The sequence below is a fragment of the Magnolia sinica genome, chromosome 6 (assembly GCF_029962835.1).
Source record: "Magnolia sinica isolate HGM2019 chromosome 6, MsV1, whole genome shotgun sequence".
NCBI lineage: Eukaryota > Viridiplantae > Streptophyta > Magnoliopsida > Magnoliales > Magnoliaceae > Magnolia > Magnolia sinica.
Window position 1 is genome coordinate 55028881 of NC_080578.1, and position 25834 is coordinate 55054714.

Here is a 25834-nt window from a genome sequence, read left to right on the forward strand (position 1 = left end):
TGCTCCATATTCCTTATGCTAGCTCCCCCCCTCCTTTTATGGCTTGCATACCTCCCATTTTACAAGGTGGATTTGTGCTTCACATCAACCCCTTGCCATCAGCGGTTCCTTTTCGACCTCTTGAATTTGTCCAACATTGACGGCAGACACTTAAAATAGTACATGAAGTAGAGCCGTAGATTTGATATTGCGACTTTTATCAGTTTTATTTTGCCCCTTAATGATAGATGCCTGGCTTTCCACCTGGACAACTTCCTTTCTATCCTCACTATGATCTTGTTCCATAGGTGTTTGGATGGCTTACTAACACACAGAGGTCCTTAGGTACATTGACGGAAGAGACCCTACCTTACAACCACCATCTTTGCCAAAATATCCACCTCCCCTCTAGTAGAGAACACAATGAATAATTTGCTCTTGGATATGTTAACTCTCAATCCCGATACTACCTCAAAACATCTCACCACCTTTCTCAAGTTATTCACCATTATGACATTCGCATCACGGAGAAGTATGGTATTGTCGACAAACTAAAGGTGACTTATTGGAGAAAAGACACCTCCCACCTTGAAGCCTCTAATCAAGCTTACGTCCTGTCCTTTCTCAAGCATCTTGCATAGCGCCTCAACAACCACCACAAATAGAAATAGAGAGTGGGTCCCCTTGCTTAAGCTCTCTTGAAGCCCAAGCCTTTGGGAGATCCATTTGCCAAAACCAAAAACCTTGCAGGGTTGACACACTCCTTCATCCAACATCTCTATGTTTGACCGCATCCCAATCTTCCCAACATGTAGTCCAAAACGCCCTAATCTACATGGTCCTATGCCTTTTCAATGTACAACTTATATATAACTCCTTTCTTCCCTTCTCTACGTCTTGCATCCAAGCACTCATGGGCTACAAGAACACTATCCAATATTTGCCTACCCATTACAAATGCTTCTTGAGACTTACCCGTATTGGAGGATATAAAGCGAATTGGCACCGGTATGGGGCCGCTACGTCCGATGTAGGCTGATATGCCCATGAAAGCCCAATTTTGATTTTTTTTTTTTTTTTTTTTCAAAATTTTTTTTTCAAAATTTCACTAAAAATGATTTGAATGAGATTCGACAAATTGAAGCGAAGTGGAACATTGTCGGAAAAATCGAAAAGAGGGTAAACCTTCACTTTCTTTTTATATTTTCATCTTCTTTTTGTTGTATTTCAATGTAATGGGCCCTAGTTCACCAAATCATGCTTGATTTGTATTTAATTAGGGCCCATTTAGTTGACATTCAACAAGTCAAATCGATAGACAACATTCTCATCAAAGAATGGTCCGATACACCATTGAATACATGGTCAGAAAGAAAAAAAGACAGGTTCTTGGATATCTCATTGTTTCCTTTTTTTTTTTTTTTAAAAATAAAAAAAAAAAACTTAAAAAAAATTCTGATCGATACGACCCTGATACCAATACGTGACGTCATATCGTATCATTTTTCCATCGGGTCGATACGCTGATCGATACCGTCCTTCAAAACCATGACTACTCTAAACCTTGTAGTTAGGATTTTTGCCAGGATTTTGTGCAACCCACCAATCAAATTTATAGGGTGAAAGTCGCGATAGTATTTGTCACCTCTTTTTTTCAGTACGAGGGCAATAAAGGAAGCTCTGAGTTTTGGCGAGAGATGTCCCTTCCCCCAAAACTTAACTATAAAGTCAGGAAGATCCTACTTAACTAACTCCCAAAAGATTTGGAAAAAAGCCCAAGGAAATCTGCTAGGTTCTGGAGCTTTCTCCTCCTGAAATGTCCATTGCCCCCTTGACTTCCTCTAATGGAATGGGCTTCTCAAGGTTTTCTTCTTTAGATTGCGTCAATGACTTGAAGGGTAAATGGTCCAATTGAGCCCTCTCCAAACTCTCATATGTTGATAAATTTTCATAAAATTGCACAACGATGTTGCACACTTACATACTTTTTCTTCAATCCTCTTGCCCTCCACCATCATGCTATGGATCCCATTGTTCCTGGCTAGCAATGCTATGGAAAATTTTGTGTTTCTATCCCATTCCTTCAACCACATAGTGCATGACTATTGTCTCCATTTAATCTCGTCTTCCATAAGCCAATTCATGTAGCCTTGGGAGAGCTTAACCTTCATAGCCCTCTCTTCTGCCAATAGTTCACCATTCTCTTCCATCATGTTTGAGGCTTGAATATCTTGCAATATGGCTTTATTTTCCTCTTCTTTCCCCCAATACTTCCTTTTTCTAGTTAATAATCTTCCATTTGAGTAGTTTTAGCTTCTTATATAACCTAAATTCAACAAATCCTTCAACTTGGAAAGAACCACCATTCTCTGACTAGATCCAAGCAACCTGCAATCTTGAAGCACATCAACTCAAATTTGAATGGCTTCGGGCCCCAATTTTCCTCGTCCTCTTCCAAGACTATCGGGTAGTGATTGGAGACACGCCTTGGTAAGCCTATTTGCATCACGAGAGGATACATATCCACTTAATCAAAAGATGCTAAAAATCTATTGAGCTTAGACACAATAGGCTTTTCATGATTGGTGCTCCACATGAATCTAATGTTGGTAAGTCTGCCATCTAAGGTATTCCATAACAGTAATGGTGGTCGTAACTGCCATTGCCATTATTGTTACAATATGAGCCGTAACGGCCGTTACTTAAAAAAAAAAAAAAAAAAAAAAAAAAAAAAAACCTGTTTTGGTCTAGCAATGGATTGTTATGGGGCTAATACGGTCGTTACAAGACCGTTATGGGGTTGTTACAACTTATGAGTCAATTTTTCTATAACGGTCGTTATGGCCATTACAACCCTGTAACGTATAACGGTTGCCACCATTATTGTTGCATAGCGGCCATTACTAACTGTTTTGGGATACCTTGCCAACATCTCATTTCTGTACACCTAGCTTGAGAAGTCCCAACATACTACTTATTCTATCTCCATTTAACATCTCAAATGTGAACCTAACGATGTTAGGTCAACACCCAACACCCTAGCTGGCATCTGCTCCGAACCACATCTAGGGGCTCGTTTGGCATCTCTACTCTAATTCAATAAGAGCTACTCTAATAAGCTCCTTTTGTTCTAGCTCTTGCTTTAAATAAGCTTGTTTGATAAAATCACTTTTTCAAAACTGAAAACTATTATTTGAAATAAGCACGTTTGGCAAAACATTTACATAAGAGCTTTTTCTAGGGGTAGTTAATGTCATTTAGGGTTAGTTAATGTCATTTTTAAAGTTTAGGAAAGCTCCGTTATAAGAGCAATCCAAATGGTTGTTTTGGTGGATCTCACCATATGATGGACTATGCCCCAAATGGCAAAAGATTGGATGGCTACATACAATATTCATGTTTTAAGACATTCGGGCCATCCGTTATGTCGGATATTGGATGTGGATCGTCCATCATATAGAGCCCACCTTTGATGTGGACCGTCTATTGTGTGAGCCAAACCTTCAAGGTGAGTCATCCATCATGCAAGGCCCATCTTGGATGTGGACCATTCATCATTGGGGGCCCACCTTGATGTAGGCCATCCATCATGTGGGGCTCACCATCAATGCTAATTGTCCTTTATGTGGGGCCCCTTAATGTCCATCACCCATCACCCATCACATGGAGTCCACATTTGATGTGTCCATAATGTGGGCCCTACCTTCGAAGTAGATTTTCCGTCATGTGGGGCCCGCTTTTGATATCCATCATTCATCATGTAGGGCGCACCTTCTATGTGGATCATCCATCATGTTGCCCACTTTGAATATGGTTCATCCATCATGCGAGACCTTGGGTGTCGACCACCCATTGCGGGGGGCCACACTTTTGATGTGGGCCATCCATCTTGTGAAGCCCATTCCGTCCATTATGTGGGCCCACCTTGATGTGGGCCATTCATTGTGTGGGGCCCAACCTTCAATACAGGTCATTCATCATGTGGGCCCACCTTGGATGACCATCATCCATCATGTGGGTCCACCATTAGTGTGGATCGGCCATCAAATGGGGCCCACTTGATGTGGATGTTCCGTCATGTTGGGCCACCCTTTAATGCATGCCATCCATCATGTGAGGCCCACCTTTGATGTGAACCGTTCATTATGTGGGCCCACCTTGATTTGGACCATACATCATGTTGGGCCCCATGTTCAATATGGGTCCATCATGAAGAGCCCACCTTTGATGTCCACCATCCATCATGTGGGTCCCACCTTTGTCGTGGACCATCTATTATGTGGGGCCCATTGATGTGGATAATCCATCATGCGGGGCCGCATTTTGATCCAAGTCATCCATCATGTGGGACCCACCTTTGATGTCCACCATCCATCATGTAGGTCCCACCTTTGCTGTGGACCGTCTATCATGTAGGACCCAACCTTCAATATGGGTCATTTATCATGTGGGCCTACCTTTAATGTCAACCTTCCATCATGTGGGTCCCACCTTTGATGTGGATCATCCATCATGGGGGGCCACACTTTGATGCGGGCCATCCAACATGTGGGGCTCACCTTTGATGTGACCGTGCATTATGTGGGTCCACCTTTGATGTGGACCATTCATCATGTGGGGCCCCACCTTCAATATGGGTTGTTCATCATGTGGGCCTACCTTGGAGAGATTGTAAAGAGAAGAGAAGAGGGCAAGATGGGAATTACTTGAGAAGTTTAAGGACAAACTTGTCCAAAAATTTGCCAAAAATTTCTACTCGCTTAAGCTAAATAAGCTATTTTTCAAAAAGTAACTCCTCCCAAACTTATAAAATCAGAGCTTATTTGCTACTTCCTAAAGAAATAAGCCCCCAAATTAAACTTTTACCAAACAGTCCAAAAGCTTATTTTTTAGAAATAAGCTAATATGCTCGTATTTGTAGAGATGCCAAACGCCCCCTGGCTCTTCCCAGAATGCATGCCTTAGCGTTGCCAAATTCGGTCCGTAAATAGAGGTGAAAACCCACATTTCTCCTAATGTGACCCCTCTCAATAGCATAGAAGTAGAGAACTTACCACACCCTTTTTCCATACTATTGAATCCAACGTTACCACCAGGCCTCCCTGCAGCACCTTCGGTTTCCGATGCCACCCATTCTTTCACCATATACCCCATATTGAATCGAGCAAATTCTCACCCATCTCTAGCATTTTAGTCTCATGTAAGGCCACAAGCTGAACTTTAGTCTGTCTTCACTGATCTTTAATTTGCACCCTCTTCTACCAACAACCTAGCCCCTTAACGTTCTAACTGAGTATCATTTAGGCACTGTGTGCACCCTCTCCCCTTTCTTTCTGATTCTGGAAGAAGCCCCTAAATCACAATTGATTGATGACTCGAGTCTCTCAAGCCCTCTTCTACCTTGTGGAGACAGATAGGTTAGAGTAATTAGTGTTTTAAATAGCGAATAGCGTGTAATGTAGCGTTCACCCCTCTGAAGTGTGAGGTGTAAATTAAATAGCGTGTAGCATAAGTTATATGGTCCTTCTAGATTTTCAATGAAGGTTGCGCTTGGTTGCACCAATTTAATGGATATTTTGACCAAACGCCCCCTTGCTGATATATGTAATCTTCTGTTTTCTGCTCTTTTGTTTAGCTTTCCCTCTGTTTCAGTTTCTTTTCTTTCAATGCAATCATCTTTCAAAAAAAAAAAAGATTAATAATGGAATTTGACAAAATTTCTTGATTTTTGGTGCAACCAAATGCAACCTAAAGTAATAGGAAAGGTTAATGATTAAGTATAAAGGTAAAGAAAGAGGAAGTTGATTTCACACTATTACTTATATTATTTTTATTAAAAGCATTGAACAAATGAACTAATTTTTATTGAAAACAGAAAAATATTGCAAATCATTGGAAACATTAATTGATTTTAATACTAAGTGAGAAATAACTTGTAATGTGAGCCACATAGCAAGTAGCGTCAGCGTGTAACATTTGCAAATTATCATGTAGCGTGGGTTGCATGCAACTTGAGCTATTTTCATGAGCTACGTAGCATTACGACTAAGCCACACTGGTGTAGTGTAAGCTACATGCTACATAAAGTAGCTATTTAAAACACCGAGAGCAATATAATCCTCATCACAATCACCGTATGAGACACCTACTTCTTTCCCACCATTCTGATAGTCTCTTTGATCCGTTTCTTCTCTCTTTCTTCTACGTCGAAGTCTTTATCATGTACCACAATGGTGTTGACCTCAATCTTCAACGATCATTGTTTGTCACATGGAGCCCTAACCTCTCCTCTCGTTTCTTGGATTGGTGGAATGTCTAATGCCTCGAGGAAAAAACTAGCCTTGCCCTGACCTAGACCTCCATCTTCTACTTTTATGACAGATAGCTTGTCTTCAGGCATTACCAACACCATGGCTTGCACCCGCCGACATAGAGATATTTTGAAGAATCTAAAACCAATACCAGCTCCAAAAATGTTGCGAGAGGACTACTAAGCGATCCAAATAGGAGGTTGACCAACTCTAATGTCGTCGGAGATGAGCCCCGCTTCACCGATTTGGCTTCCGCCATCCCCTGCTTCTCAATGCATGAGAGGTAGGAGGATTGCTTTGGAGGGAAAAACAAGTAATGTCAATTAGCTCCCCACATGAGCAAAGAGGGGAGTAAATGAAGTCACATGCCTCTTTACGTATAAAAGTCTACACTTGTCAGGGATGGCGCATGTGACAATGCATTGAACCTCTTTGCAGGCTGGACACACTTGTACCGTCTCCTCTCCCATGCCACATGCTTGATTGCCTGTACTAGCTCCCCTTCGTCTAGCACGAGCCACCCTCTGATAGGTTTGAATCTTCGAGCCTTTCCTCTCGCCCTGACCCTGGTGACCGAACCTCCCCGCAATCTCCATTCTCCCTTGCCATTGGATTCATTCCTTAATACATGTCACCCGAAAAGTTCCCCCTCCTCTCTCTCTCATTGACAATGAGGACTCATGCCCTTACCTCTTTTAACTTGTCATCTGGAATGACACCAGCCTGACATCTATCTTTAGCCACCACCATCGCCACCTCTTTCCTCATAGCCGACACTACGCTACATGTCAAGCTAAGCTCCGTTGCTACTCCACCAACCACTGTTACACCACTCCCCTACTGGCTTGATGCATCTCCCACATTCAGTGCTCCACTGGACCATCCATCCAGTGTTCCATCTCCGCATCACCTATCCCTCCTATGGCTTCACTTTTACGCCGGTAGTCATCAAATTGGACCACCCTTTCCCCTTTGCCTTCGTAGATCACCCTAAATGAAATCTTCGTGTCTCCGATTACAATTGGTACCCTATCTAGGACTTTGTCCTTCTTCTTCCTCACACAAATCCTTGTAATGTGGAGCTCCACTAGAGCTTCCGTCATTGGGTCTATGGCCAACACCTCTCTAATAGAGGGTCTCATTGGCGCAAAAGCTTTGAAGAAGCTGAGCTCCAATGGGAATCCCCATATCTGGACGCAAAGAACCTCTGAATCGAACATAGACATGTTAGACCACCTAATCAGTGCTTCCATTGGACCCCCCATTGAACATAACACCAATTAGGAGAACTTTGTTCAGATTTTCGAAAGGTTGCAGGGAAATCCATACCTTGGACTCGCCGAGTGGCTTCAAGATACAATCCTCCACACTGCAACATGGGGCCAGCCACTCACCCACTTTAGCCATTGAAGCCCCTTTCCTTTTCGATGCTACCAAATTCCACTGAAGATTGCTCCATGAATTCTCCACTACATCCTCGTGGAAGCAAACCTCCATACCCCTTTCCCTCTTCTCCACCCACACCCATTTTCCTCCCTTGGAATTATCCCCTTCCCTTTTCTTACCCTCTTCTCTCCCTTACTCATGGTGTGTCGTAAAGGCCGTTACGTAAACGTAACGGTGGCAACCGTTACACGTTATGGGGCCGTAACGACCGTTATGGAAAAAAATGACTCGTAATTGTCGTTAACGGCACGTTACGTTCCCTATAAAGGCCATAACAACCTCGTAATTGTCTGTTATGGGGCCAATACAGGTTTTCCATACTTTTTAATCAACATTACGGGGAAAATACATGTTTTTCATGATTTTTTTTTCAATAAAAAAAAGAGACCGTAACGGCCTTTATGGGGGCCGTGATAGCCGTTACGACCCGTATCATAAAGGTAACGATGGTGGCCGTTACGGCCACCGTTACTGTTACAGAACACCTTGTCCTTACTCTTCTTCCCCCTTTGAACTCCCTACTACCACATCTCAGTAAGACCTCCAATCTGTCGGACCCAAATTCTTGCTATGCCCTCCCTTATTGTCCCTTCAGATTCCCTCTCTCCTATTTTTCACTCCTAACCAAGGTGTCCCGTATCCATTATGATACGGCCATATCGGCCGACACGTAACGGTAACGGCCGACACCATTATGCGATACGGGGTCGAAATGGCCGTTATGGAATTTTGTGACCGTAACGGCCGTTACGGGACCGTTACGGACCCGTAACGGCTGTTACGGGCCTTGAAAAAAAAAACTTACCTTTTTTCCTTTCTTTTCTTCTTCTTCTTCTTCCTCTTCTTCTTCTTCTTCTCGGGCAGCTGCGGCTGCGGCCTTCTTCCTCCTCTTCTTCTTCCTCTCTCTCTCTCTCTCTCTCTCTCTCTCTCTCTCCCTCTTTTTTCTTTTTGTTTTCGCTCTCTCCCTTATTTTATTTTATTTTTTATTTGCAGGTGTACCACGCACCAACTAGCTGCTGTAGGTACGTGTCACGCTAAGACGAGCGCTGACACTCTCGAGCTCCGAGTTGTACGAACGGTTCAAAGGAGATCAAAGTTATATGGGCTCCACAGTGATGTATTTATTACATCTACGCCGTTCGTCTATTTTCAGAGATCATTTTAGAGCAGTACCCAAAAAATGAATTATATCCAAAGATCATCTCGACCACACCAAAAATAGCAGCGGAGATAATGATTTTCATCGTTAAACAATTCGTAGGGCCCACGGTAACGTTTATTTTCCATCCAATCTAATCAGACCCGAGTGGGCCCCACCATTATGTATATATTTTATCCATGTCGTCCATCCATTTTGCCACGTCATTTTAGGTCAAGATCTAAAAAATTAGTAATATCCAAATCTCAGGTGGACCACACCATAGGAAACAGTGGTTATAGAATGCTCACCATTAAAAATTTCTTAAGGTCCACTATAATGTTTATTTTCAATCTAACCTATTAATTGGGTCACACTGATGTGGACGAAAGGAAAACACACATGTCAGCTTGATCTAAAACTTTTGTAGCCCCCAATAAATTTTTAATGGCAAACGTTTAATTATTGTTGTTTCTTATGGTGCAGTCCACCTGAGCTTTGGATGTGCCTCATTTTTGGGCTCATGCCCTAAAATTATTTGGCAAAATGGATGGACGGTGTAGATATAACACATTCATCACGGGTGGGGCCCAAAAAATTTTTGACATGTGTGCTACACTTCACAATCCGAGTCCCGCCTAATTCGAGCCTTAAAAAATTATACACGAGACATATAGTAACTTAAAATTTAGCAATTAAATTATGGACTACAATTGCTAACTCACAATGCCAAAATCAAATTGTTTGAATAGTTTTAATTGTTAATTTGTGGACTTTTATTTTTTAAAATAGGGCCTTTTGATTTTTTTCATGATTCGCTATCCAATAAATGTCCACAAATTCATAAGTGGGATAATGACAATAAATTGCATGAATTTGAGGCTGATTTGGAGCATAGATTGGTCCTCCAAGTCAGCCCCAAATTGGCAACGCCATCTACTTGAATTTAATTTCATTTTTTTAAAGAACTATTGGGAGAAATGATATCAAGTTGTTAAGTATATAAATTAGATATTTAGAAAATTAAATATATGAATTTTGTAGTCAAATTCAAGTTACCTGGTTCAAAAATTAATCAGACAGTCCGATACAACTTCTCACCAAAGAATGGACCGTTACACCACCATAAACATGTTCCAATTTATAAATGAATGCATATTTGGAATGCTTAGAATATTCCGGATTTAATCCATATTTTTTCATATTTTTTTGGCAAAAAAATAAAAATAAAATTGCACCGTTACAGGCCGTTACGACTCCGTATCACCGTTACACCCCCGTATCTGTATCGGTATCGGAGGACACCATTACGCCAACCGATACTGATACGGGATACCTTGCTCCTACCCCTCTCCCATCCTGAGCATGGAGTTAATGATCTTCATACCATAATGAGCCCTTTGTACCGAGACATTTTTTTCCCACCGATCACTGCGACAACATGGTTTTCCTCCTCCCGCGACTCCATCCTCATGAATGCAAAACCTTTAGGAGCCTTCGACTTGGGCATTGTTGTGATCAATGACTTAATTACTTGGGCATTGTTGTTAACTTATTTTCATGGAATTGCAGCATCTGATAAGGAAAGAGATCGAAAAAAGTAATTGAAGCGAGACGTTTGATAAAGGAGGATGGATATCCCACTTCCAAGATCTGGAAGCTTAATTTCAAGTTCAACGGTAGCTCTAGCAAAAACCTGAGGATTGGAGTTACAATTAGAGAAAATGGATGTACCAAGTTCTCGGGATCAACAAGCATTAGATATTCAATTCAGGGAGAAGTCTGGGTTCTAAGAGATTATTAAGAACTAAGACTATTAGATGAGGGACATAGCTTGTCCAATGCATAGAGCAGTTTTAAAGGCCTTCTTTAACTATGCTGTCAGCTGTCTCCTTAGGAACTATTTGATCAAACTCATTTTCAGCATTTACCACTGAAATTTGATATTTTCAGTAATTTTCACTGATTCCGATTGTCTAGAAAATCCAACTTATTAAGTGCTTAAATTAAATTTTACTTAAACTATGGATTTTTTTAATTTTATATTTTAGTTTATTTTATTTTTTTCAGTTCCCTTCCCTTCGCTTAATGCTGAGGGTTGAATGCAGAAAGTGGTGGTGGATTAAAATTTCTTTTCACTTTTGACTAAAATATCCCTAAAATTATTTCAAAATTACAATTAAGCACTTTTGCAGTGCTTAAATTAATTTTTATAGCTTATTTTTCAGTTTATTAAATGGCACCTTAGCCTCACAATATTTTGCTAACCTCTGACTTAATTTGCAAAAAGTGTGACAGGTCTTGAGTAGATGGTTACAAATATGTTAGGAACTGTGGATGCTGAGGAAGTGGGAACCACACCTTGAGTAGAAGGTTGCTGCAGCTAAGCTCTAGAGCACTTGAAGGTTCTAGAATTTCAGCGATGATGCATGCTGATTTCCATTAATCCAGTCTCTTTAATGTGTACAATGACATTGAAGACTTTAAAAGGGCAAGGGGAAGGTCCAAAAGGAGGCGGTGAGAAAAGACATGATGGCCTATGGTCTAACCATTGTTTTAAATATTGACGATATCGGCCGATATGTCCCACGATATATCTTGTATCCCATTCCCACCAGTGTGATACGAAACGCACGAGTAGTGCAATATATCCCACATGTTCGATCTAGTGAGCATTTTCGAATTTCGATGCTCTTATTTTCTGTAATTCGTGTTAAATTAGTGCCAAATTGTTACAAATTCATGATTTTTTATGTTCTGCATGAAAAATCATGTTCTGCATGAAAAATCATGGATTGAGAGCTTCAATTTCGAGATTTGAAGGAGATGGGCCGAGTTGTGAAAATTTGGAATTTTATTTTTTATTTTTTCAATTTCTCGCAAATCGTTTGCAATATTTGTGTTCAAACATCATATTAAAAATGTTTGTAACCTATTCTAGTGATTCTTCTTTTGCTTTTGAATGTATTGCTTGTGTTTCCACATGTCTTCTTACATTTATAAATTATATGAATAGACATTGAAAATACTTGCATCAATTCAGTTAGACAACGCATAGATTAGGACCCCATACAAAGAAAACCTATTATGTGTACTTGTTTTTTGTAATGTTTTGATTTATAAGTCTGTATTGATGTCTTTTTTTAACAATCACCAAAGTTTCATCGAAAAATTTAACCAATTTCCCAATGTTTCCCCATGTTTCCAACAACAGTGATACATTACACGATACAACCGATATATCCCATGCGATAACCAATATGTATCTGTATCCCAAGAATGCGATACGTAACGCGATACCGATATTTCGAACACTGGGTCTAACTGAAGTTTTGGCCCTTGATCGAGTGGAATAACGGAACATGATGCATGTAACCAACACCAATTTATTGGGATAAGGCTTAGATGATTATGATGAATGATGCTATGGGAGTTGACTTTTTCTAATGAAAAATGATCTTCATGAATAAATATAATTACAAAAGAACCTAATATTTCCACCATCACCCTTAGGGCAAGTTTGGATTGAACACAAGAAAAGGAGAAGTAAAGCATACTTGATGATATGAGTGAGGAAGCGGAATACTTTGCAAATGTTTGTTTTGCTAGAGAAACTATGAAGCACAATACTTCCATTTTCCAGTGTTTGGATTATATTTTTCACAGGGAAACTTCTTTTCCCTCCAATTTTGCCATTTAAAATGTCATCTCTAAGGGAAACCTCTAATCCCACCAATTGACATTTTGGAGAAAATGGTTTTACTTCCTCACCGAGGAAAGGAAATCGATTTCTTTTTTAGAATTTTGTGTTTCTCAAACAGAAAAAATGTCACATAAAAGCAATCCATGTACTTTCATTAGTTTTCCTTTGTTTTCTCTCAATCCAAACAATCCCCTTCATTTGAATCATTGACTTCAGTAGGGGGCCTGACTTGGTTTGCTGCTTGTGTCACATCAACATAGTAGAAAAAGAACATAGGATCTTCCGCTTTGATACCATGTCAAACAACCATTCACTCCAAAAGCTTAAGCTGTCAGAGTGTGGTGTATCAATGTATATCAAGGGACTTTATCACTTCAACAAACATTGAACTTAATATAACCAGCTGTAGGATATCTCCGTCATGCCTTGTTTTTTCCTTTTGATTTGTCCTCCCTTGGCCACCATTTTCAGTTATGGATCAAATCTTTTGATTCGACACTCCTAACTTTCTAATGGTGTTTAAATAACTATCACAGTTCTTGATCTTTTCTACTAACTTCAATGCAGGCATGATTTAATCCTCTAAATTTCCATATGCTCCACTGATGAGATGGCATGAGGAAAAGAAGACAAAAAGTGGGCATGTGGAAACAATAAGACAGTATGGGAATATTTTACTCTTGGAATGAATATAAAATGGTGGATCTAGGGTTTTGATAGGAAAAATAAAAAAAGCCCTAGCAATCCCTGGCTTCCCATTCTTCTTTGTTTTAATTTTTCTCTTCTAAAAAAAACGTACCTATTCTCCTAATTCCACACCCTTTTTTTTTTTTTTTTTTTTTTTTTGTATTTGCTAAAGCTTTTTTCCATTGGTTATTCAAAATCTCATCGAACTACTTTCTACCGATGCATAACAGATGAAAGACATGGTCATTTATTCACAAGCGTTTAAAGACTGCCAAATTAATTATTAAATTGGCCAAGTTTTTTATTTTCTTCAACGACAATTTTCTGAAATTAGGTGCTTTGTGCCCTGTCAACACATGCAACGTAGACGAGTTTCAAGTCAGGCTTCAGAATTTTAGAAATCATTTTGTTTGTTTTGAATAAAATACTCTCTGGGCTCAGCATTAATAATCTGCAGATAGATTAGATATTTCTGAAATCTTTTGACCTTTTTTGTTTTTAAAATTTTCCCAATGCAGTATAATAAATACAGTGGGTTGTAATTATGTTTAGAGTGATTTATGACACACATGGGTGCTCATAAACAATTGTGTGACTGCTAGATACCTGATAGCAAATGGATTTGCTAATATTTTAAAAGAAAATTATGAACCATTAAATTTTTTCCCTGCAACTGTTCCCATTATTCTGTCGATCAGGTACTACATGCAATATCTAGGTGAATTTGCTGCTGCCCCTCTCCTTTAAGAGTAGTTGATTGGTGATAGATTAATCTTTCACTACTATTCACTTGTCATTATTTATTATTGTCTAGCTTGTTTCCAGTAAGTGGTTTGAGCCTTCTTAATGCATTCTTTGCTTTCCCGTTTCCTAAAATTTTCTTCCTATGTTCTGGTTTTATCAACCCATGGACCATTTGTCTACACACACATTCAGATGTATTAGCTTGTGCATCTCAGCTGACAATTTCAGTCATTATCTTTCAGTGCATGGCATTCCTGGACAATAGTAGACAGGATGAATCATCTACAGTTGAAAACGGCCAGCAACATCACCAGCATATACAAGGGGGTTCTTTCTTGAGTGGTATCAAACAGCGGTTGCTCTCATTTATTTTCCGCGGAATATGGAATGAAGAAACAGATCATACTCTGGTTGGTTGTTGAAATCTCTAATCCAAGTTACTTTCAGGTCTCAGTCTTCATTGTGGTATCATGAGCCAAAATGTTTTTGAACATACCTCAAGCAATAGGTATTTTTAGATCTTTTGTATTAGCACCACTAATCATGTAATCGACATATTGGATTTCTTTATCCCTCTCTCTCTCTCTCTATATATATATATATATATGTACTTATCTCAAGAAAATGGAATTCTTTGGCAATTGGGTAGTAAGAATTCTAATGAAGCATATGTGAAGTCCCTTCATCAAGGCTATTTTGGGGCTGTTTGGATTCATGAAAGGAAAGGAAATGTCATTTCTGAGGGATAGGAAAGGGAAAGGAACTGGTCGGAAGGCAAATTAGTTTCTGCTGTTTGTTTTCAATAAAAATTTCCACCAAAATTTGGACCTATTTTCAAATCTATTTTTTGGCAAAACAGAACTTCCCATGGGAAATTTAGTTGGTACTTGGTAGTTGCTGGCATGTGCCACATTGGCACATGTGTCACATGTGGAACACTTGAAGATGGCTGATGGCACATGTGGCATGTGTGGAACATTGGCGTGTGGCACATGTGGGGCACTTGGAGACGGATGGGGGCACATGTGGTACACGTGGAGTGCTTAAAGATGGCATATGTGACACATTGAACTCTTTCCTACGACTGTGTAAATGGCATTTCTTTTGATATGGAGATGAGATAATAACAAACCCATTTTCTGCAACCCAGAAAAAAAAGTTTCACAAACAAAGGAATGTTAATTACATGGGCAATGGGCTTTTGTTTCCACAAATACAGAGAGGCATAGTTGTTCACTATTGCATGGAAATGCCATGGAATATTATAAACTGATTAAAATTATTGTATGTTGTATATGGTTCATTTGGATGTATATCTCTTAATACCCTTTAAGTATTCATTTTACATCAAATTTCCTAGACAAATTAGAAAATCCTTACGGTTTACTATTCAATATGGTTTTATGGGTCTGATTGAATTGAAAATATTTTTTGACGATAACCTGCGTGCAACCGAACTTGTTTTTCAGAGGGTACAAAGCCTGAAGAAGAAGTTCTACTTCCATTTTCAAGATTACGTTGACCTCATAATGTGGAAGGTAGTTTTTAAATTTTTATTAGTGGCACCACAAAAGATGGTGATTCACTTCGTATTTTGTATTCATTTTCCCCCAAGAAATAACTGCACTTTCCTAGATTTTCATTTTTTTTTTTTTTCTCTTCTAATGCACCCTGCACTGTGTGAAAATTCATTTCCAGATTTATTTGCCTTGTGCTTGGTTTCTCACAACCTTGCATGAGTCCTTTATCTTCAAAGAATGCAACATGTAACATCGATACTTTTGTTGTAACTCATCAGTTGTTTGTATGACACGATTCTGAACAGGTTCAATTCTTAGATCGGCACCATCTGCTAATCAAGTTTGGTAGCCTTGATGGAGGGGTATGAATTCTTCTTTCTATTGACTGGTTGCTGTGTTTTGTTGTACCAAATTTAGGTTTTGCCATGTCATGATTTGCTGAGGTTCAGGTTGTGTACCGAAGAATGTCAGCAGAATCGTGCCCGCAACCCATAATGAGAATACGATAGTCTGATTGGGTCTGATCGGTTATCATTATCCTATTTTTTTTTGGGCAGATTCTGCAGATGGAGACATTTGGCTCATCACTATCCACATTTTGGGGGATGCGCCAAATGCCCCTTCTTCCTCGAAATACACATTGGGAAGATCTTGTTCGATTCCTTTCTCATTCTGGGGTGCATCCAAACAGGCACCAAAGATTCTATCCTGCAATGTGGATTTCTTACAATCGAGTAATTCTGTGCCTTTGAATCTTCAGGTATCTCGCAATACTGATCAGCTTCCCGCATTCTTTGCTGTGTACAACATGGAAACAACTGAGATAATTGCATTTTACCAGGTAACCATGGTGTTCCATAATTTTGTTGGTCAATGTTTTATCATCTCTCATGTATGTATGCTATTTCCTGCAGAATTCCGCAGATGAACTATACCACTTGTTTGAGCAATTTTGCGACCATTTTCATGCAACATCCAGAGCTTCATCGCATATGAACTTCATATCATCTCATTCCAATAGCATTCATGCTCTTGAGCAACTTAGGAGCTTCAAGAATAAAGCTAGTAATATGTCACAGGTAACCTTCTCCCTCAGAGAAGCGGTAAGACCCAGTTTTCCTTTTATGGTTACTTGTAGATTTCACGATGACTAGATGGGGCTATGAGAAGTTTTTCCTGTGTAGCAGTACGGAGTTATGAAGTCATGAGCTAATTGGATCTTTATGCATGTTCTTCGGTGTTTCACCATGTGATTTTATATTATTAGAGTCAGTAATGGGGTGTTTCTAAAAATTAATTATGGCATTAGTGCATCCTTCTAGGAAGGCATCATCTTTCTCTTGTATTCTTATCTAGCTGTTTGCTTCTATAGCTCTTAAAGCTGTGCCTTCCAGTTTTTTATTTCTATTTTTATCGTTTTTTTCAGTATAACTTTTACAGAGTTCTGGTTTTTCAAATCATTTCCCGACGGATATAATTAAAAATCTCTATCTGTGGTTGGTTGCATTTTTCTGCTTTTATCTGCGTATTGTTGTGGAATAGTTGGTAAAGTTTTAGAGTGCTCGGTTATTGTCACATGTTCTTTTCTGAGGTTTGCATATCTTAGACATGGTGACAGGGCCCTTGGTCAAGATGTCTGGGACTGGCTTTGCCATTCTGAAGTTATTGATACTTGTAAGCCAAAATTCCAGTATAGAAAACAAATATTAAAAATTGCACCCCAGTCTGCGAACCAATACTCTTCCGTAGTTCGTGTAATTCTTTTCTTTATAATGTGGTGATTTTTAGAGTTTTTTCTTTTTCTTTTTTGCCTCTACCTTTTAGCGATACTGCAAATTCAGGTGAAGAAGATAGGGGCGTTTTCATCTTTTTTGAAGAAAAAAAACCTAACTGCATCACTATTTTCAGTGGGAAAAAGTACCCCAAGGTTTAGTTTGCACATATAATGGAAAAGGGATGGAGTTTTTTACAAATATGCATACATGGGGCCTTTTTTGCAGTTATGGAAAAGGGAGGGGGTTATATGCACTTTTTTTTTTTTTTTTTTCTAAATTCTTTTATTGGATAGTGTATGACTTTCCTTCTTACCAACTGGATTTTGTTGGTATGGAAAAAGTATGTTTTTTTTTAGCAAACTGGAAGCTTTCTGGATCATAGTTTTTTCATGTTTTCAATTGGTCAGTGCTGGATGTCTTCAATTGTATTGTTTGTTGAAATTTATATTTTGGACAATTCCTGGCCTTTCAGATGTATTCTGTGCACACTTAACTCAATGGCATCAATTTCTAGTTGACTCCCAATTATGGTACATTTGAACCATTGCAAGGTGAGCTGGAAAAGGCGGGGAATGATCTGCATCAGACAACGTGGACTTTTATGATCAGTGCAAGGTCTTTAGGATGCATTTTGATGAAGCTAGGACTTTTGCTCATTTTATGTGGGAACAAGATGTACTGTTAAGTTGGGCAATCATTGCGATTACTCTAGTAGGCTGTTTCACTTTGGGTGTCTGTTAATTCTTGATTGCAATGAAAAATTGTTGCCTTTGCAATTGGACGGTTAAAAGTTTGTTTTTTGGGTCCAACATTCATGCAAGAGTAGTTCTTGGATGTTTAATCAAGGGTTGCTATTTTTTTATTTTTTTATTTTTTTTTGGTGTAGTTACTTTCACTTAAGTCAACTGTTCAGACTTGTTTTACAAGAGATCAAATTTTAGTGACTGGATCAGAGCTAGATTAGGCACTTATTTTCTCATGGGTAGTTTAAGCCTTTGGATATTTCAAGTATTGTTAAACCATCTACTACTGGATTCCTTTTCATTTGGATTTGACCTATGTTGTTGGAAAGAGAGCACATTACCCCTGATTAGTGACCGAGTCACCACCGAAGCTAGCACTTCAGCAAGGGCTTAAAAGATGTTGGGCTGAAGGAATTATATTTAGATAGTTTGTAGCTTGTTCTTGGGGGCAATAATGTGCACAACTTAATGTATTTTTCATCATTTGTGTTGACTGATGCTTGTCATGATTGTTGTTTTTCTTTCAGTCATTAGCTTAGAGTGTTGCAGATCAGCAATTGCATTGTAGAAATCAGAGAACCAGAGTATCACTAGTGAAGATTTCCTATTGGAAGGTGATTGGCATAAGAGCAAGAAATGTGGTGAAGTACTAGAAGTAGCCCAACATAAAGGAAATCAAAGGTTAAAGTTACTAGTAACTGCTAGAACATCAATGGGGTAAAAAGTGATGCAATGAGCGTTAATAGGGTATTTTAGGAATTGTGAATAAGTTAGTATTTCTTAAGTTGGTTTGTTGTATTTTTGGAGGTCTCTTCTTGTAATGGGTCCTAGGACTAGGATCATTATAAAGAAGAAAAGCTTTAAGAAGTTGGATGCTGGCCACTCTAAAAATATCCAAGTACGAAAGAAAACACATATTGAGGGTTTGCCAACAAGTTTCTTTTGGGTGCCAACCAAGAAGGTGCGCCTCACTCAATATTTGGTATATGCATGAGGCAATCATATTTACATCTCTCATGGAGCGTTTCACTCATGGATGAATTCTAGAGGTAATTAAGGGGTATTATTGGAGCCTTGAGTTGAAAGTAAGTGATGCAGGACACATAGATTTAATGCTATCATGTAACGTGAAGATTATGAAAGAGTCCATAAAGTAATTCAATTAACAAAAGATGCTAACCCATCACGTAATTAAGAGTAAACAATATGAAATAAAATTTGATTTAACCTAAATCACATGTCTGCATGCTAACAACTCACATAAATCAATTAAAACTAGGCTTGATGGAAGGATAGAACTTCCAATTTAGCATAGGCACGTTTCACACTCAAGGGAATGACTTGTAGGTTCTATGATTAGGGTTACGAAGAGGAAAATCTGAAATTTGGAAAATTAGGGTTCATGAGAATTGATTTTAGGATTAGGGTTTTTTAGAATTTGGGGAAAAGATGAAATTACGGCTAAATTGGGTGAATTGGTAGAGGGGATTGATGGATTTAGATATTGGTAGAGGGGAATTAAAGTTTTGGATGAGGGAAATTATGGATTTTAGGCCAATTAAGAAAATTAGAGATTTAGGCTTTGGGAATTTGGGGATATTAGGGAATTAGAGAATCTACGATTAGGGTTAGGGTTTATAGGTAGAGTTTGGGATGGGGAATCAAGGGGTTATAATGGGGTAAGTAAGGGGAAATCAAGGGATTGAGGGGTTGTCCATACGGTCAGCCTAGGGGCGTGTAAGTGCAGCCGTACGATCGCACGTGTGGGTCGTTTGCTAGGGTTTTGGGGTCCTCAATGCTCGAGTTCGGTTGGGGTTGAAGTTGGATGATGAAAAGTTGAAGAAAATGATGATTTGGATCTTTTTGGATGGGAGGGGAAGGAACCAATGTTTTAAATATCGTTATCGCATAATATATCGCACCCTTGGGATATGGATACATATTGGTTATCGCATGGGATATATCGGTTGTATTGTGTAATGTGTTACTGTTGTTGGGAAACATGGGAACATTGGGAAATTGGTCAAAAATTTCCATGAAACTTCAGGGATTGTTGAAACAGACATCAATACACACTTAGAAATCAAAACATTACAAAAAAAAGTGCACATAATAGGGGTTTCCTTTGTATAGGATCCTAATACATGTGCTTTCCAACTGAACTGATGCAAGTATATTCAAAGTCTATTCATATAATTTATAAATGTAAGAAGACATGTATCGAAACATAAGCAATACATTCAAAAGCACAAGAAGAATCACTAGATCAGGTTACATGTTTAATTTTGTGTTTGGATACAAAGATTGCAACTGAATTGCAAGAAATTGAGAAATTTTGATTTTTCTCAATTTTCCGCAACTTGACCCATCTCTCCTAAATCTCGAAATTTTAGTTCCAAATCCATGATTTTTCATGGAAAATATTAAGTATCATACATTTGTAACCATTTAACATTGGTTTAACATGATTTACAACAAAAACATGGATTGAAAATAAAAAATGCTTACTGGATCTAATAAGTGGGATAAATCGGCATTACCTGTGCGTTTTGTATTGCACAAGTGGGATACAAGATACATCGTGTGATATATCGGTTGATTTCGTCGATATTTAAAACACCGTGTGGAATTGATACTCATTTTAGGTGGAAGATCTATCATGCAAACTGTTGATGCAGTTTTCGGCTCACCCCCCTTTCCGCACTTGAATACCTGGTGCCTGCACAAGAAGAGGACAAAGGAGGCCCTGGCTAGTTCAGGGGACCCTCTGATGCCTAAGTCAGGCCTAGAATCTGGGTCTAATGGTAAGGATTTATGGGTGAGTAGTGGATGTGTCTTTGTACCTTTTACCGTGGGTAGGTCCTCTATTTATAGAGGCAGCGTAATCCCGTGGCATGTAGAACTTTCCCTGTAGGGATTGATCGATATCTTTTAAGGATTTTAAGATCTTTGATTGATTTATCCACGTGTCGGACTGGGGAGTCCGAAGAGGCGTCGAGTCGGATTCTCATTTAATGCGTGCGCTACGTGGCGCAGCTATAAAAGGAACGTCCTAGCCTCCGAATCGTCCCCATTTTCGCGCATCTTCTTTTTTGCTCTCTACCTTTCGCTTTCTCTGCCCTCTTTGCGTTTTCCGGCCGTTGTTGCAAACTCCGGTGAGCATTTTTCTCCCTCCCTTTCGTTTAATTTTGAACAATCTCAGGCTCTGTAAGCCCTCAAGAGGGGGTGTACAGTGACGAGGGTGGAACGAGCAGCTTCTGGAATCTGGGCTGCTTCGAAACCACCCACGTTGCTGGCAGAGACGGTGGCCGGTGCTGATGCCGCATTCCAGCATTTGCAGAGGGTGATGGAGTCCCCGACATAGAGGTCGGTGGCATCTGCTGGGGCATTTGACTCGTCTCGTAGGCAGGAGGCAGTGATAGAAACTGCTCCGGGCAGGCCCAATCCCCCTGCTGTGGACGAGGATGACGAAGTCGAGGAGGCTGATGAAACCACGGCTGAAGAAGCCGCGGCCGAGGAAGGGTTGAGGGGGCAGTACCCTCAGTTTTGACTGAGGATGACCTACTTCGGATCCGGGTCGGATATCATATCCCTAACTCTATCGGCCTTAGCCTTCCTCGGCCGAATGAACTGCCGCGATTTTTCAGGTCGCAATGCAGTACGGCCTCCATTTACCACTGCAGGAGATCGCTCGGTGTCTTCTGGGCTCTCTTGGTTTGGCTCTGGGGTAGATAGTTCCGAACGGGTGGAGGGACTTGTTTAGCTGTGCAGTCCTGTGGGCTGAGATGGATCAGCTAGCGCTGACCAGTAACGAGTTCCTCCATTTGTATCAAGTGCGGTCGAATCATCAGCAGCCCGGCTGGTATCACTTCTGCTCTTGGCGGAAGAAAGGAGGAGCTCTGATAACCGACCCTCCTTCCTCCAACAAACACTGGAGAGATCGGTGGTTTTGGCCTGTGGTCGCTGGGAGATGGCTGGGTCGGAGCCATTCGTATCTTTTGTTCCCTGAGCTTTTTCCGAGCCAGGCGACTTGGTGTCTATTATTTTTCCTTCTTAGTTGGCTGAACCTTTTTAATGTGTCCTCTGACCGTTTTTGCTCCTTCAGACGTCCTCAAGCTTCATCCAGGAGTTGGACCAAGCTCGGAGGCTCGAATCAAGGATTTGAGGGCACTGGATCTGGAGACGAGGTCTTGTAAAAGACTTCTCCAACCAGAGCGCCCTTTTGAGGCAGGCTTGGACTCGGTTTCGACAGGTACGACTCATAGCTGAGCATTAGTACTTGGCATAATTTTTTGTTTCGTTTGCTGACACTTGTTGTATCTTGCTTCTGACGCAGAGATGTCTGAGACTCAGCCAATCCTTCGTCCCCCTTCCAAGATGAAGGCTCCTCCTTGGGGTGAACTTCAGGTCAGCACTCGGTCCTCAAAGAGGCAGAAGGCAGTCTTCAAGAGCCAGGGAGGCCGCTCCTCCGACCGTCGCGGACAAGGGTACGGAGGTGGCGGAGGCGGTTCCACCCGAGCTAGGACCTGTTGCAAAACAGGTCCTTGAGAGGAGAGAGGAAGGGGTAGGGGATGAGCCCCCTAGCGGGGAGGCGTCCGAGTGAGAGAGGATGGGCTTCCTCCAGAGTGTCGAAGGGATCCTCCATTGGGCGAGTCGCCAGAGGACCAAGGAGGATTTCGCCGGCCTCTTCGAGTCCTCCATGGAGCAGACGCTCGCTAAGATGATGAGGATGCTCCTCGAGGTAAGAGCGAAATCTTCTGTTCTTCGTTCGACTTCTCTATCCGATGGTAATTTGTTGTTTTTGTTTTTTTTTTTTAATTTTTTAAATGCATTTCGCGCCTTGTGCGGTGAGGGCCTGCGCCGACCTGTCCAAGGCCAACAAGCGAGCGGATGATGTAGAGGCTCGGCCGGCAACCGCCGAAGCTCGTGTTGCCAATGTAACGGCCGATCTAGCATCGGCAATGGCGTCCCTTGATGAGGTTGCGGCGGAGAATACTCGTCTGGCCTCGCGATTGGAAGAGGCCAGGGTGGCATACGATAAATGCCAAACCGAATACGCCCGAGTCTGTGAGGTGGCGAACTGGATCAAAACGGAGACTAAGGCCGCTCTTGTCATTGCGCAAGATAAGGCGCGGGAGGAGGGACGAGCGGAGGCTGTGGAAGCCTCTCTCATCCCAATCTTTTGTGGAGGAGCAGGATCGTCTTTATCGAGACGGTTATGCTGAATGCGTGAAGTTGATGAGGGAGAGCTTTCCTCAGCTCGACCTCTCTGGCTTAGATGAGAGCGGGTCGGGATCCGGTGACCCAGGCGCCGAGAGAGATGCTAATCCCAAAGCCGAGTTGGCTACAGCTGGTCCTTCGATGGTCATGGTTGATCCCAAGGCAACTTTCGAGGCTGCTCCTGAGTTGGCTCCTGATGAGGCGGTCGAGCCATGAAGTCGAATTTGCGGAGCAAAATTCCTTTCTGCTCCCCTTTTTAACTTCAAGCACTTCAAGCACGCTGAGCGCCGAGCTCGAGAGCATCTGCAACCCCGGGCGCCACCGACCCTCGGCACTTGTGCACTTTACGCCTTTCCTTCTCTATTAATGTAATACTGATGTACATGATGATGCGTTCCTGATGTAAATCTTATTCTGATCAATGAATACACTTTTTCCTCGCATTTAATTGACAGACTTACATGGTAGTGAATTTTTTGCATGTATATCAATAGAACTTGAGCGACGTGTCGTTTGTAGACCGATTTAGGGATAGTAGATCTTAAGATGTTCGGCATTCCGGGGATGAGGCAGTAGCTGGCCAGTTAAGTCTTCCAGTCGATATGTGCCAGGTTGGATGGTGTTTGCAATCACGTAAGGTCCTTCCCAATTGGGCCCCTATGTGCTTGCACCGACCTCCTTAGTGTTCTGGAATGTCTTTCGAAGAACCCAAGTCTCCAACTCAGAATCTTCTTACTTTAACTCGGGCATTGTAGAATCGCGACACTTGTTGACGGACGACAGTCCGGAGCCGAGCTTGTTCCCTACGTTCTTCTAGGAGATCGAGGCCGAGCACTAGGAGTTCTTTGTTGTCTGGTTCATCGAACGAGCTTACTCGGGCGGTCAGCAGTTCAATTTCAATCGGGGTGACGGCTTCTGACCCATATGCTAAGGAGAATGAGGTCTCTCCTGTTGCGGTTCGGGTTGTAGTTCGGTAGGCCCATAGAACTTTAGGAAGTTCCTCAGCCCAAGCTCCTTTGGCTCGGTCGAGCTTAGTTCGGAGATACTGTTTGATGACCTTGTTGACAGCTTCGACCTGCCCGTTGCCTGAGGATGGCGTGGAGACGAATATACGTTTTTGGTCTCGAGGTTGTCGCACATCTCTCGGTACTGCTTATTGTCGAACTGTTTCCCGTTGTCTGAGATGATGGTCCGGGGCACACCAAATCGACAGATGATGTTTTTCCAAACAAAGTCAGTGATTTTTTGCTCGGTTATCTTGACTAACGGCTCAACTTCTGCCCACTTGGTGAAGTAGTTTATGGCAACAACGGCGAACTTTGTTTGACCCTTTCTCGTAGGAAAAGGTCCAATGATGTCGATCCCCCACTGAGCAAAAGGCCACGGGCCGGCCATAGGGGTGAGCTTTTCGGGTGGTTTGTCGAGGGACGGTCGAGAACCTTTGACATTTGTCACAACTCTGGACGAGCTCCCGTGCATCATGCTGGATGTTGGCCTGTAATATCCCTTCCGTATCACCTTATGAGCCAAGGATCGTCCTCCAGAGTGATTTTCGCAGATGCCTTCGTGTATTTCCCTTAGGACGTAGCTGGCCTCGTCTGGTCGCAAGCACCTTAGCAGAGGCATGTAATATCCTTTCTTGTATAGTATCCCGTTGAGCAAGGTGTAACGGGCGGATCGGATCTTCAGTCGTCGGGCTTCAGCCTGGTCTTCTGGTAGCTCGTTTGCTTCGAGGTAACGAATGATGGGATTAACCCAAGTGGGTCCCGAATCAATTGGGAGTACGGTCGCAGCCTCGGTCTCATCGATGCTCGGCTTGGCGACGTACTCGATCGGGACGGACCTAGGGATCTCATCTTTGTCAGCTGTGGCAAGCATAGCCAGTAAGTTGGCCTGAGCATTCTCTGCTCGTGGGATCTGGACGACGGTACAGTGTTGAAAACTGCTGATAAGTTCCCTTGCTCTCTGGAGTAAGCCTTTAGCCGCTCTTTCTTGGTCTGGTAGACATCGGCTATCTGATTGACGACCAACTGTGAGTCGCTGTATATTTCAAGGTGAGTGACCCCCAAGCTGGCTGCTAAACGGAGGCTGAGGAGTAGTGCCTCATATTCCGCCATGTTGTTGGAAGCTTGAAATCCGAGTCCTAAGGCATACTGCATATATGTATGATCGGGAGTTTCCAGAACAACCCTTGCCCCGCTTGCCTTGGAGTTGGATGAACCGTCGACGTAAAGTTGCTAATGGGATTGGGCGAGAAGGGCAGCGGAATTTGACTGTTCCGAATTCTGAGAGTCGATCGAACTTTCAGGTGGATCGACCTGGTGAGGATCAGCCATGATTGGTTCAGACTGCTGTGTGACTTCAACGATAAAGTCGGCTACTGCTTGACCTTTGATTGTGACTCGGGGCTTATAATGAATGTCAAATTCGCTTAGCTCAATCGCCCATTTAGTGAGGCGTCCGGATGCTTCTGGATTCTGGAGTATTTGGCGTAACGATTGGTCGGTCAGAACAATAATCGAATGAGCTTGGAAGTATGGCAGCAATCATCGGGAAGAGATAACCAGC

The 25834-nt window shown here is 41.4% G+C and overlaps 1 protein-coding gene across 8 annotated transcripts in view; it reads left to right on the top strand.

Moving 5' to 3' along the window:
- The window catches only part of LOC131248771 (light-mediated development protein DET1), a 96691-nt gene that overhangs the window by 30766 nt on the left and 40091 nt on the right, over positions 1-25834 (top strand). For 4 of the 8 annotated variants that reach the window (XR_009172444.1, XM_058249223.1, XM_058249220.1 and 1 more), the window contains exons 4-8: positions 14251-14418; positions 15478-15546; positions 15834-15890; positions 16289-16369; positions 16443-16607. Coding sequence is in view for 7 of the 8 variants with exons in the window: in XM_058249223.1 (XP_058105206.1) it covers positions 14251-14418; positions 15478-15546; positions 15834-15890; positions 16289-16369; positions 16443-16607 (540 nt within the window). In the remaining variant the exon portion in view is untranslated. Of the gene's footprint in view, positions 1-14250; positions 14419-15477; positions 15547-15833; positions 15891-16288; positions 16370-16442; positions 16632-17854; positions 18091-25834 lie in introns of those variants that run through there. The other 4 variants (XM_058249218.1, XM_058249219.1, XM_058249225.1 and 1 more) reach the window with 3 other exon arrangements.